The sequence below is a fragment of the Rhinolophus sinicus genome, chromosome 10 (genome assembly GCF_057876585.1).
Source record: "Rhinolophus sinicus isolate RSI-liver-muscle chromosome 10, RSI-T2T, whole genome shotgun sequence".
Taxonomy (NCBI): Eukaryota; Metazoa; Chordata; class Mammalia; order Chiroptera; family Rhinolophidae; genus Rhinolophus; species Rhinolophus sinicus.
Genome location: NC_142510.1, coordinates 2,311,845 through 2,325,033, shown reverse-complemented (window position 1 = coordinate 2,325,033; position 13,189 = coordinate 2,311,845). Strand labels below are relative to the sequence as shown.

The 13,189-nt window shown below is 52.3% G+C and overlaps 1 protein-coding gene across 3 annotated transcripts in view; it reads left to right on the top strand.

Annotated features, from left to right (window-relative positions):
- Positions 1–13,189, top strand: part of VWA3A (von Willebrand factor A domain containing 3A) — a 43,950-nt gene that overhangs the window by 29,740 nt on the left and 1,021 nt on the right. For all 3 annotated transcript variants that reach the window (XM_088801163.1, XM_088801164.1, XM_074322722.2), the window contains exons 21-33: positions 1,095–1,165; positions 3,565–3,717; positions 5,062–5,149; positions 5,607–5,717; positions 6,236–6,333; positions 7,155–7,292; positions 8,274–8,382; positions 8,889–9,033; positions 9,800–9,944; positions 10,352–10,503; positions 11,327–11,450; positions 12,830–12,927; positions 13,100–13,165. In XM_088801163.1, coding sequence (XP_088657289.1) covers positions 1,095–1,165; positions 3,565–3,717; positions 5,062–5,149; positions 5,607–5,717; positions 6,236–6,333; positions 7,155–7,292; positions 8,274–8,382; positions 8,889–9,033; positions 9,800–9,944; positions 10,352–10,503; positions 11,327–11,450; positions 12,830–12,927; positions 13,100–13,151 — 1,484 coding nt within the window. In that variant the 3' untranslated portion in view covers positions 13,152–13,165. The remainder of the gene's footprint in view (positions 1–1,094; positions 1,166–3,564; positions 3,718–5,061; positions 5,150–5,606; positions 5,718–6,235; positions 6,334–7,154; positions 7,293–8,273; positions 8,383–8,888; positions 9,034–9,799; positions 9,945–10,351; positions 10,504–11,326; positions 11,451–12,829; positions 12,928–13,099; positions 13,166–13,189) is intronic.

Here is a 13,189-nt window from a genome sequence, read left to right as displayed (position 1 = left end):
CAATAAAGTAAGCTAGAGAAAAGAAAATATTAAGAAAATCATAAGAAAGAGAAAAATACATTGACAGTATTGATTGAAAAAACTATATGTATAAGTGAACCCATGCAGTTCAAACCTGTGTTGATCAAGGGTCAACTCTACATACAAATATCGAATCATTGTGTAGGACACGTAAAATTAATACGTTATGTGTTGGCGAGAGCTCAGTAATAGCTCTACTTTTAAGTAAATGAAAGTGAATTGATTAAAAATGTAAATGAATGGTGTTGGTGGCATGTAGATAAGGCAAAGTCACGACGTGATGCAGGAGGGAACGAGGTGTGGGACACGCACACAAGTGCATCCCAAACTTCTGGTTTACAGATGAGGAAAGGTCGCCCAGGAACATGAGATGCCTCTGGTTACAAAGTTAGTTCCCGCTGGGGCTGGGACTGTGGGGCCCTTTTTCCCATGAAAAGTGTTGGGCATATACATGTGAGCTATTATTGGTGATCGCTGATAATACCAAACACTTACAAAACAATGATTACGTGCCAGACACGGTTCTAAGCATTTTACATATATTATGATTCATTCCTCACAGTAATCCTATGAGGTGGGTTAGTACTACCCCCATTTTGCAGATGGGGAAGCTGAGACACAGCCCAAAGCACACAGGTAGTAAGTGGTGGAACCAGGATTTGAACCCAGGCAGGTCAACTTTGGAGTTTGCCTTCTTAGTCATACAGTAGTCACTACAGACATTAGCTGCGCTATGGGGTTTTGTTTTGGGTAACATTAGCCACTTTAGTCCCACGTGGGTCTTTTTTTTTCACCGGAATAGCAGGACCTTTGCTGCTAACCTCCTCTTCCTGTGGGTGAGAGCTCGTGGCTGGGTGCCAGGGCGCTGGGGTGCAAGGCCAGCCCCAATGTGGGGAGCCTCACTGGAACCACCACTGCACTGTGTGGTTGGGGGCTGATTAGCTCAGCTCAGCCCATTCAGACCCTATGCTGCTCCTCGGGTTCGGGTCACCTCCACACGTCCTGTGTACAGGCACAGACACTAGGCCGTATCTGCACCCCTCCCCCATGCTCACAATGTGCTTTGTTTCCAGGCATTTATGAAAGTGATGACATCAGTGCCATCGTGTCTGAGATGGAAAAGGCTCTCAACTACTCCCAAAAGGTATGCCTTGGCGGGGGGGGGGGGGGGCAGCTGGCGGCACTGGCTTCTGTATTATTCCTGGGCTGCCCTACAGAGTGCCACAAACGAGTTGGCTTAAAACAACAGACATTTGTTGTCTCACTGTTTCAGAGGCTAGAAGTCTGAAGTCGAGGTGTCAAAAGGGCCATGTTTCCTCTGAAGACTCTGGGTAGAATCCCTTTCTAGCTTCTGGTGGTGACAGTGTTAAAGAGAAAAAAAATGCACTGGATGCTTGTTAGCAATGGCAAGGAAGGCTTTATTCAAGACTGCTGCAATAGGAGAGAGTGACCTCCCCTCCAAACACAGACAGCTGGGCCAGATGGATAGCCAGTGAGCAGTGACAGGCTCATGGACGGAAAGTGACGAAGAGAAACTGGACTCGTTTTCAAGGATGGGGCAGTCCTGTTGAAGGCAGGCCAAGGACCTAGCTAGACATCGGGCGGTGGGGGGCATGAGGAACTTGATCACATATCAAGAGTGGAGGATTCTCCCTAAACCGACTTAGGAGGAATCTTTGCTAAAACTGGGTTGGGCAGGCCAACATTGAGGCCTAGTAGAGAAGAGGGTCAGAGGAACGTGACTAAAGTTTGGTCAAGGAGGGAGCCCTTGTCACCGGCAGTCTTGGGCGTTCCTTGGCTTGTGGCAGCACAGCTGCAATCTCGCTCTCCATCTTTACATAGCAGCCCCCCCCCCCCGTGTGTGTCTGTCTCTTCTTCTCTTATGGGGGTACCCGTCGTATTAGAGTAAGGGCCCAACTTTCTCCAGCGTGGCTTCACTAACTGGCCTCTTAATGCCATCGACAAAGACCCTATTTCTAAGCAAAGTTACTTTCACAGGTTCCAGGGGTTCAGACTTGACCATCTTTTGGGTGACGTGACTTATGCCACATCAGCTTCCCTCCTCATGTCCTGACCCACTGACCCCCAAGGCTTCAGACGCAACGTGCGGGTTTCCTGTTCGCCGCCATTAGTGCTGTGTGTGTGATATACGGTCTGGCCTCCTCTGAGTCCCATCGATCTCATTCCCAAACTCAGGGCCTTTGCACCTGCTCTTTCCTCCGCCCACCGTTCCCCTCCCAGATCATCCATGGATTGCTCCTTGTTACTCAAGACTCGCTGAAATGTCACTTCCTTAGAAAAAGGAGTTGAGTAGCTCAAGGTGAGATGGGAGAGGTAGAAAGGGGTCAGATCATGTCAGGAGCAAAGAGAAGGGAAATAAGGGAGTGGACCTGACAACACTTAGGGAAGAATTGACCAGACTTGTGGCTGATTGAATGTATTGGGGGGGAGACAAAGAAATCTGAGCGTCATTCCCAGATTCCTCGCTGGGGCCTGGTAGACCATAGTGCTGCTGACCGAGAGAGAGAGCAGGGAGGAGCGTGCTGGGTGCGGGAGGGTGGGCCTGGGGCAAAGGTGAGTTTGTGGGGCCTGTGAGATAACACGTGGGAAATGATAAGCGCTGGGGACCGACAGAGATCAGGTCGGTGGCCATGGTCAAGGAGGGCAGGCGGGAGGAGCCGGTGAGGAAGCCTCAGCCGGACTCATCCCTGAATATCGCCGTCTGCAGGACCACACGTGTGAGCTCCTGGGAGGGCAGGGCCGCATCTTCACAGTCTTTCCATCTGCGGCTCCCTGAGATGTGCCTCAGCTGTTGTCTCTGAAAGGGCCCCTCTTTGCTGCTTTCTTTAACCCCTTCTCCTTAGTTACACGTTAGTCCAGTTCCCTCATCGATAAACTCATTCACCAGACGTTAACGGGCAATGATGGATTACTCTACCCCGCCTGGGATGTTATTTACGTTCACGTGCTATCCCCTTTGGTTGAGAGTAATTACTAGAGAACCTTCCCAGCAGCTGAAATATGTGTGGGCCGAGGCAGCAAGTATCGCACTGCTGTCCTGCCGTCTTGGGCACTGAGCTGACCGGTGTATGTGGATGCCGCCTCCACAGCTGGAAGGAGCACTGGGTTTGGCCCCAGACCCATCTGGGTGTGACTTGAAAGTCCTCTGCATACTGTAGTGTGGCCCTGGGCAAGTCCCCTAAACTTGCAGAGCTTTTGTTTCCTCATCTGTAAAATGGGGATAAGATAGCACTTGCCCGACCAGCATGGTTGGCATGAGGGTTTGAGACGCCGAGGCATGAACTAGCACAGTGCCTTGTGCACCCAGGCCCTCCCTCCATGGTGCTTACTAGTAAGATTGATCCGCAGTGCTCTCTGCCTCAGGAGGCATTCTAGGGGCAGAAAGAGGAGTCAGGGACCCTAGTGGACCCCGTCTCCTGCCGTGTGTGTGTGTGTGTGTGTGTGTGTGTGTGTGTGTGTGTGTGTCCCCTGCTGGGTGGCACACTGTGGCTGGGTGCTGCTAACCCCCCAATTCTGTTGCAGTGTGCTTTACTAATGTCCTCCCTGAAGAACCAGTCAAGAAAAGACCTGGAAAGCACAGCCCTCCCGAAAGAAAAGCCAAAGATGCTCCAGCAAAGAAGTCAGCCCAGGAAGTTCTGTCCTTCCAAGCCCGCGCCCCGCTCTGCCGCCAGAATGGTTTGACTCCCCCTCCCTAATAACACTCAGAGGATTTTGTTTCCACTCTGTCTCCTGGTCTTTCCTAGATCTTGCAGTGGCCTGGCCAGGCCCGCAGGCCCTGGAGCCAGCAGGGGTGGGAGAGGGTCCTCAGTAGTGAGTGTCCCATAGGAGCCTCCAGCCCTGGCCTCCGGGGAGAGGAACACCACTGGGGGACCTGCTCCTCAGCTCTGGGGACACCCCTGTTCTCTCACCACCCACCTTTGGCTCTACCTGACTCTCCCAGCTTTGTTCCCTAGCTAGGTCCTAAGGACCCCGTGGACTTGACACTGCCCCCCACCCCGTGGCTGTGTGGCAAGGCAGGAGGGCTTTTCTTGGAGGGTTACACAGGGGCAGAGGAATGGGGGTGTTAGGGTACCTAATGGGCTCCTGCTGCTGCTGCTCGAGGCTTAGCAGGTGCCCCATAGGAGCCGGAGGGTGGGGTCTAGCCCATGCACGGCCGTTAAATACCCACCTCAGCAATCAGAGGGCCTTCTAGAGCTGTTACTGGGGAAGATCCCAGTGCCTGTGAGCAGAAGAGGCAAAGAAATGTGTGAGCCCTTCAGCAGATCATGAACTGACCCCGCTGTGAACACAGCATGTTTCAGATGCAGGATCTCTGTCCCAAACAGTGTGTCCCACCCAGGGGGCTGCCTCTCCGGGAGGTGCTGTCTGCACAGGCAATGTCCTCGCTCAGAGAACTCTGCCAGGAGGCAGGAGCTACCCTGGAGACATCGCCCTCTCCTGCCTTCCCAAATTCTGAGGCGAAATCCCAGAAATGCAGGGTCTGCCTCTGGGGCCTTCAGGACGGCCTGAGCTGACTCAGGGTGGGGGGCTTAGGCCATGCCAAGGCCTCTAAGGGGCCCCCTGGAGTGGCAGCAGCTCACCTGGAGGTCTCAGCTGGCCCAGGACCCTGGGGGACTAACTGTTGCCACATTCCAGCTGTGCCCAGTAATGAAGGAACCCCTTCCTTCAAAAGGAGGTGCCCAGTAGGGCACAGTTACCTGAATGGTTGCCTGTCATGCTGGAGACCCAGAAATCCGTCCAGTAGGAAGAGGAGAGGGAAACTGGGGAAGAAAGCTCTGGCAAATACACACATACACACACGTGCACACCCACATGCATTTTCACCTCAAAAGCCAGAGTCCCTTCTGAATGGTGGCAGGAGATGAGGCAAACACGTCTAAGGAACCTACTCCCTTAGGCCCCTCCCTGCAAAGGTTGTAAGGGACAGACTGAGGCTGGGAAGACTGGGGGGCTCGGGGGGCTGGGGTGCGCCTGCCACAGAGAACAGGCCTTTGATGGGACAGACTGCCTGTTTTCTAGAGCATTAGCGAAGACCCTGACAGAGAGCGGACCCCGTTGAAAGCCCTGGTGTGGCGTCCACTCACTGGCAAAGTGGGCATCGCACCAGGTGAGGCGTGGCTGCAGCGGGTGGGGGGACAGGGGTGGCTGAGCCGGGCTATAGTGGTCGTTAGGGAACAATCAGTGATGATGGGTGTTGCTCACGCGCCAGCCCGTCTGCTGAGATTGTCCCATTTAAGGCTTACAACGGTCAATTCTATGTGGCAGGTCGCATGTTAGTTCCCCATTTTACAGGCTCAGAGTGGCTAAGACTAACGACCAGTGCCAGCTGGTGGTCACAGGGCTGGTGTGTTTATAAAAGTACTCAGCTCCGAGAACCTAAGACCACGCATCTTACTTCGGACGTCAGAGACGTAGTGGGGTGGTTCCGAGCAGAGTTCTGGAGTCAGCGGGATATTCTTACCGACGCAGAGTCCATTACCTTCCCTGTACACTGGGGGCTGTGAGGATAAATGGGCCGGGGCACGGAGAGCCCTTACTCCAGTCAACAGGCCGATGTCCTCTAGCTGCAGCTCGGCCACGCAAAGAGGCAACGGCAGACCGGAAGAGGAAGTCCAACCTGAAGGAGGCAGAGCCATCTCTCTCCCTGTTTTACACAGAGATCGGAAATAACGTGGGTAAGCTGGAGGCTACCCAGGTGTCTGGACACCCCCCGCGCCCCACCCCGTGGGCACTGTCAGGTCAGCAGGCCCTGTGGGAAGGACACCCCTCCAGCTGTCCCGGGCATGGGCGGCAGGCCTACCCTCACACCGCTCAGGTCTCCCAGGCCAGGGAAATGGACACGCCAAGTCTTGTCCCCAGCAAGAGAATGAGAAGGGTCAATATTGAAGGGCCCCGGAGGTCCCTGGGGCCAGCACTCCCGCTCCGTCCACTAGGGGCAGTGTCCTGGGCTCGGAGGCTGAGTGGGGGGGCGTGGCGCTGAGACCCCAGTAACAAGCACTGGGATGTGGAGAAGACAGGCCCAGCACACTTCCCTGGATCCACCGACAGCTTCCCTTTCCGCCTCTCAGCAAATTGCACATGAGGAATTTTAGAACTCACTTGATTGACCCAGAAATGGACCCGGAAAGGGCGCAGTGCGGGGAGGGCAGGGCAGGGAAGAGGGATGCTCATAGCCTTCCTCTGTTTCTCCCAGGCTCGGTGTACAAGAAGTACCCGCGAGGAAGGGGCGTGAGAAGGACCAGCTCTTCTGTGGAGTTGCCCAGAAAGGATCTAGTCTGCTCAAGCCAAGAGGTATTTCAGTTGTGGGCACGGCCCCCTAGGCAATAATTCCTTCCACCGACGTTACTTCTAGGAGGGTGGGCATCCTTGGAAGTGAGGAAAAGCCTGCTTAGAACGACTGCCTAAAGTACCAAGTGGGCGAAGGATTAAATATACCTCGGTTCAAAACCTGGGTCTGCCACTTCCTAGCTGGGTGACCTCGGGCAAGTCCCTAAGCTTAGTCAGTCTCAGCGGCCTTATTTGTAAAGTGACGAAAGTTATACCTACATACAGGATTGATGACTGGTTGAAGTTTATTTTGTGTAAAGTACTTAGTGGTGTCAGATCCTTTTGGTTTTAAGCACCAGGAATCCCCCTTGTTCATATCCACATAGAAGGGCTTTCTTCCCACAACCACTCAGTAAAAGTCTGAGCTTGGTTCTGATTACGCCAGTTCTGGATGCCGTGCTCTCACTGCTCGGAGTCCACCCATTGTTGTATCTGTCGTTGGGACACGGAGACTGAAATTATCCTAATTGGTTTAGAGTATGAGCTTTAGACCAGTCAGTGTTTCCACCCAGATTTGGTGGGAGAAGGTTGACGTGGATATTGGGGAAGCAGCAATGTCCACCAGGCTAGGGAGTAGCAGGTGCTCGATAAATTTTGTCCCCTGTTCCCCATTTTCTTGTGCATCTCTCCCCGGCTCCCGGGAAAGGGGTCTGCATGGGGTGGGTGCTCTCAGTGAGGACCTAGGAACCCCACATTTCAAACAGGAGATTTTAGTGGATGAGTCAGACAGTCATTCACTTAAGCCTGACTTTCTCAAGATAACAGTTCTTTCCTTTATTCTAAAGTGGGTGGCAAATTATGGGCTAAAAAAGCTGAAGCTGGAGCTCTCCAGACACATCGGTCCCAACTGCACTCATCAGAAGTCAGGACGGACGCCAGCGGCAGCCAAATCCTGCAGCACCCTCCCCTGCGTAGAGGTCAATGTGAGTTGGAATTTTGTTATTCTCTCGTCTCTTGCTTCTTCTCAGCCACAGCTGAGGCTGATAACGCCACATAAATGTACGCACCATGGCTTCTTTCTTCCCGCTCACTGCTCCCCCTCCCCGCCCCGAGTGGGGCTGCTGTCAGGGACAAGGAGATGCAGAATCCTGTTGGAAGACAAGCGAACCCCTCGGGGTGTCTGAGACCACACTCTGGGGTTAGACGGGCTCACAGGAGTGAGACTCAGAAACAGTGGCTGGCGTCTCACCAGTAGGAACCCCGTCCCCCCGTCCTGACGCTGATGGCTCTGTTGGGCTGGCCTGAAACGGGTGCTGAAGGGCTTCTCTATTTTCTGCTATGGGCTCATGTTTGGAGCAAGTATGTCAAGTACAAAATGAAAATCTAAACATGCTTTTTTAAAAAAATAAGACCCTATTTTCTCTCTTTGCCCTTTTATACATTATCAACATGAGGGAACGATAAAGCTAAAAATAGCCACCAAATTCAAAGATATCCACCAGAAAAATGTTACGGGAGTTTTATCATCATGTCCCCCTCTCCATCAGAGGTCATGTTTTGGTTTGAAATGTGTGGACCTCGCAGCCTACCATGAAGGGTTTTCTATTTTAGTTTAGAGATACTGGATTTTTGTGTGTGTGGTTTCTTTTTTAATTAATTATTTTTTTCAGTTGCAGTATAGTGGGTAGACATTTATGTAATTTGTGCAGTGTAGGGATACTGTATATTTTATTATTACGGTGACTGCATTTCCCACAAAACTGTCATCCCAGTTCTCCCATTCCTTCCTAGAACCATACATCTAGTATAATAATAATAAAAAATGCTTTTAAACAAACAAAAATATATGTGTGATCAGTGTTTTAGAAATTGTGAACCACAGTGGACTAAACTATTTTAGGGGGTGAGGGGGTATGAAAAAATAGCTGATGGGGGGACATGTGCCTTCACTTGCCTTAACCCAGGGGACGGTGAGACATATTCACTGGACGCCCAGGGAAATCGAAGCCTACATCACGTGCCTGCAGAAGGTGATCAGACGCTATGTCCACAGGCTGCAGTGGCTGCTGTCTGGTGAGCCTGCCTGCTGCCCTGGAGGGTGGAGGGGCTTGAGTAGAAGGGTCAGTCCTTCCCGGGCCAGGTACTCACGGACTGTCAGGTCGGGGATTAGGCCAGGAGGGTCATCCAGGTACCGCGTGACCTCTGGGTTCAGAGGTCAGGCAGGTGCTGGATGATCGGGAGGTGGAGCATGGTCCAGGGAGCTCCAGGGAGGACCCACGCCTGTCCAGGCCTGCTCTGCAGGGCCGTCCTCCACACCTGCCTCCCTGGGCGTGGCTGAGGGGCCGACCCTCGAGAGGCTTCATGTAGCATTGACTGGGCCCCAGAGAACTGGGAGGGGGTCCTGACACAGACAGGCCCCCCCACCCCGTTCTTCTTTACAGAGAGCACCAAGGCCCCTCTGGAAGAGGCGAGTGGACAGGGCAGGCTGAGGAGAGCCACATCCCAGAGCAGGGTGGCTTAGGAGGCACCGGGACGGTCCCCCCTCACTGTCCCTGTCCTGTCCCCCCACCTCGGAGCAGGGAGCCGCAGACTGTTTGGTGCCGTTTTGGAGAGGCGAGTGTGCATTGTGCTGGACACCTCAGGGTCCATGGGCCCCCACCTGCAGCAGGTGAAGACAGAGCTGGTCCTGCTGATTTGGGAGCAACTGCGGAAGCACTGTGACAGGTAAGGGGGGGCGAGGGGCGTTCCGGAGGCTCAAATGGGTTGGGGAGTTCAGGGGCCCTGGCCAAGGGCACTCCCTCCTCATGTTCCAAAGGGCCAGGCGCTTTCTGGAATGCTCTACTGAATAGCTTATTGGAGCAGGAAAGAGCACTGCATTCTTCTGCAGAGGTAAAGCAGTTTTTAGAACTCCATCTCAGGCCCAGAGACAGTCACAGGCAGAGCACAGGAACCACCCCATGACCTTGAATTGCGGACTTCAGCTGAACTTGATTTTCTAAGGGGTGGGGGTGGGGGCGGTGGGTTGTTTGTTCTCTGTGCTCAGAGGGTTGACCCTAAGGGAACAGCAGGTGACTGGACCTAGGCTGGGACTCAGTCTTGCCTTGATATTAAAAAGAGTAAACATTTACTGAGCACTTTACAGGCATGATTTCATTCAATCCTCATAATGAGCCTATGAGACATCGTTATTCTTATCCCTACTTTTCAGCAAAGGAAACGAGGACATTAGGACTGCGGTTAAATACTTTGCCCCAGATCACGTAACCAGTAAATGGCTGAGGGGTATTTAAATCTACTCCAGTCTGCATCCAGAATCTTCACTGTGTACCTTCTCCTTCTCAGGTGGTTCCTGGCCCTCTCCCCAAGGGAGCTTGTGGCTCCCTGTCGGGGTCCTCCCTGATAGGCATGAACAGCACCCACCCCGGAGGTTACTTCCCCCGAACACAGTATAGCCCAGCACGTCCTAACCAATCTCTCTCCCCGTCCCCAGTTTTAACCTGATCAGCTTTGCAGAGGATTTGCAGCCATGGCGGGACGCTCTGGTGGAGACCACGGATGCAGCGTGTCACGAGGCCATGCAGTGGGTGACCCGCCTGCACGCTGAGGGGAGCACCTCAACCTTGCAAGCCTTACTGGCAAGTTCTACCCCTGAGCGACCCAGTAACAAAACAGAAATACCATCACCCCGTACACAGATACTGCATGCTGCTTTAGAATTGACTAAGTTTTAAATCATTTCATCTCCCCAACAACCCAGTGAGAAAAGGATTTTCATTGTTTTCATTTTATAGAAGAAGACAGAGAGGCTCAGAGAGGTTAAGTGACTTGCCTGGGATTGACCAGGCAGGAAGTGGGCTCTGCTCTTTCTCCTAAACCTCAGCAGCTTCCTTGGTCTGTGGTGGGCTGAAAGGGGAGCCCGTCAGTCTTAAGGGACGAGTCAGTGGGATCCAATGAGACATTTTCCCTGGGGACAGCAGGCACTTGGTTTTGGCCTTCTGGTTAGTGCCTATCCCTGAGCCGGGCCACCTACACGCTCTTTCAGAAAGCTTTCAGTTTTCATGATGTGGAAGGACTGTACCTCCTGACCGACGGGAAGCCAGACACAAGCTGCAGCCTTATTCTAAGTGAAGTTCAAAGACTCACGGAGGAACGAGACGTGAAAGTGCACGCGATCTCCCTGAGCTGCTCGGGCAGGTGGGCCATGGGAATCGGGCCAAGTGTGTTCTGCTCCCAAAGCCGCGTGTCTGAGGGCCAGGCCTGAGGAACTCGCCTCATCCAGGGCCCTACATTAGACCCTGGTCTCTCCAGGGCCCAGGGCCCGTGAAATTGGGAGGGTCTGGGCAGGGACACACCAGAGAGAAAGCCCCTCTCTCTGCCCCTAACTTACCCATCAGTGGGGCCCAGGCTCCCGACTGCCTCCAGCACGGAAACGAGTTTGCACCTATTCCCGCAGTCACACACCTTGTACCCTCTTTCATCTTAGGAGCACATTTATGAATATTTAGGGGAAAAAGTTTAGAGTCGCATTGTTATCGTTATTTTTTTAATAAAGGATCACCATAGAAAAATGTGTTAGACAAGAGCGATATAAGTGCTTCGTGAAGAAAAAATAAATATTATTGGCCAATAATCGTGATTATTTAACGTGATTACTTAGGTCGTCCTTTATTTCTCTGTCTAAACCATGAGCTCCATAAAGGTCACACTGTGTCCCCGCCAGGCCTAACACATAGCAGGCACTGAATAGATGTCCAGTGAGGGAATGGGGCTAGAGTGTGGAGTGTGCTGGCCGTCGGCTTTCAGGGAGTCCAGTCTAAATGGCGACACTAACGTGCTGAACCCGGTTCACACAGCAGCAATAGCTGCTGCCACTGCCCATAAACTGGCTGGGACAGTGGGCTTGGTGATGCTGGCAAGGCCTCCGTGGCACAGAGACTTCCCCATGGGCCGCGGGCTCACAGGGAGCTTGCCGGGGTGTCAGTGGGCCTGGCGCCAGCACTTCTGTTCCTTCCTCCAGGGCGGAGACTAACTTCTTGAGAAATCTGGCCTCTCTCACCGGGGGGCGCTATCACTGCCCTGTGGGTGAGGACACGCTCTTCCAAATTCACGGCCTGCTGACCAGGGTCTTCGCGGGTGAAAAGGTAGGTGTGGAGCCACTGACATGGCTCAGTAAAATGTGCACAGATGTGCTCTTTTCCTCCCAACTGAAAAGACCGCTGCTTCTCTTATCTGACTAAAAAGGCTTGTGCTTCCAGGTGCTCTCCTTCTAGGCTGACTCTTCTCCAGGTTGGGAGGAAAGCAGAGTTTGGGGTGTTATTTAATAATGCAAACAGTTTGCATCATTGAGCACTACCAGTGAGCAGGTTTGTGGCTTTATATAGATAACCTCTGTGAATGCTTGCCACCATTCTTCTACCCACTTAACAGAGGAATAAACAGGTTCAGTGAGGCTTGGAAGACACCTGAAATCAGAGTAAATGGGGAAGCCAGAGCTCAGATGCCCGTACTCAAGCTCCATTCTCTAATTCCTGCGTATTTCCTTCTTCCTGTGTTAAATTCATTGAAACACAGATAGTCAAATGATCTGTGAAGTAATAAATCTAGTGAAGTCATGGTTCCATCACACACGTGGGAGAAGAGGCTCAGTGGTCCTCTTCCGATCTGATAGAAAGGTTATGAACATGCTTATACCTTGGAGGAATGTGCTGTTGTCAAACATAACATTTCCAGGACAACAAATTAGCAAGTAAGGCAACCGGCCAGAATCCCAGGTTTCTTTTTGGAGATTAAAGATGACTGCCCCAGGACATGGCGTTATTTTTGAAGTCAAGCACTTTGCATGGTTTCTTTGTTCAAGTAACTGTTTCAGCGACAAATATGACAACACGGAGAACAGAACAAGTGATAAATATTCACCGTGTCCTTATCACACAGGAAAGCAAACTTGACAGTATCGTGAAGGTTCTCAGTTTAGAGCCTCAAATCAGACCCTTTGAATCGTTTCTAGATGCCGAATGGGGTCGTCTCCACTGTGGCTGCCCAGGAGAAGGGGCAGTTCATCGCTCTCTCTCAGATTCTCTTGCTCAGTGTGAGAACTTGTGCTTTTAAGGCTAGGCTCTGGAGTTGCATTGACTGATATAAGAAAAAAGCAAGTCTGCGAAGCTCTGTTTTACTAGCAGAACTAGAGAAAGAGTCTGCTGAGTAGCAGTAAGATAAGGAACACGTACCACTTCTGTTCCACTGACTTCAGTGAATTCCAGAGACTATCTTGGTTTCCGCCCCCCCCCACACTGACTCTCAGACGTCCTATTTCACAGTGTCCTGTTTGTAGATTGACTGCCATAACAGGTAGTGAGCTCCCTGACCCTGGAAACATACAAGCTGAAGCCACAGGATTTCCTGCACTGGGTGGGAAGCTGCATTTCATTAGCTCTAAAATTTTACTCCTAAGATTTTGAATCTTTGGGTCCCAGCCAGTCATTTAATGGATCTAACTTCACACTCATTTCCCCTTTTCAAGGACCTCCCGTTGCCACTATTTGAAGGAGATGATTTAAAGAGATTGGCCCAGGAGATCACCAAAGCCAGAAGCTTCCTCTGGCAGGCCCAGTCATTCAGGTATGCCCTTCAAACAGCCCCTGCCACCTGCCACATGGCTCCAGCCCACCCAGACCTGGACTCCATCAGGACAGGCCCCCCCAGCCCCCGGTCATGGCACCCTGCTTCTCCTTGCCAGGCCCAGAAATCTGGGCATCAGCGGGACCATCTTCCTTTACCTCCTGTCTGCTAGGTCCCAACTCCAGAAGAAAAGCAACATGGACCCAAAGGTCACTCTTTTGTAGAGAGGTCACCTCAGGTAAGGGGGGATGCTCCCCACCTT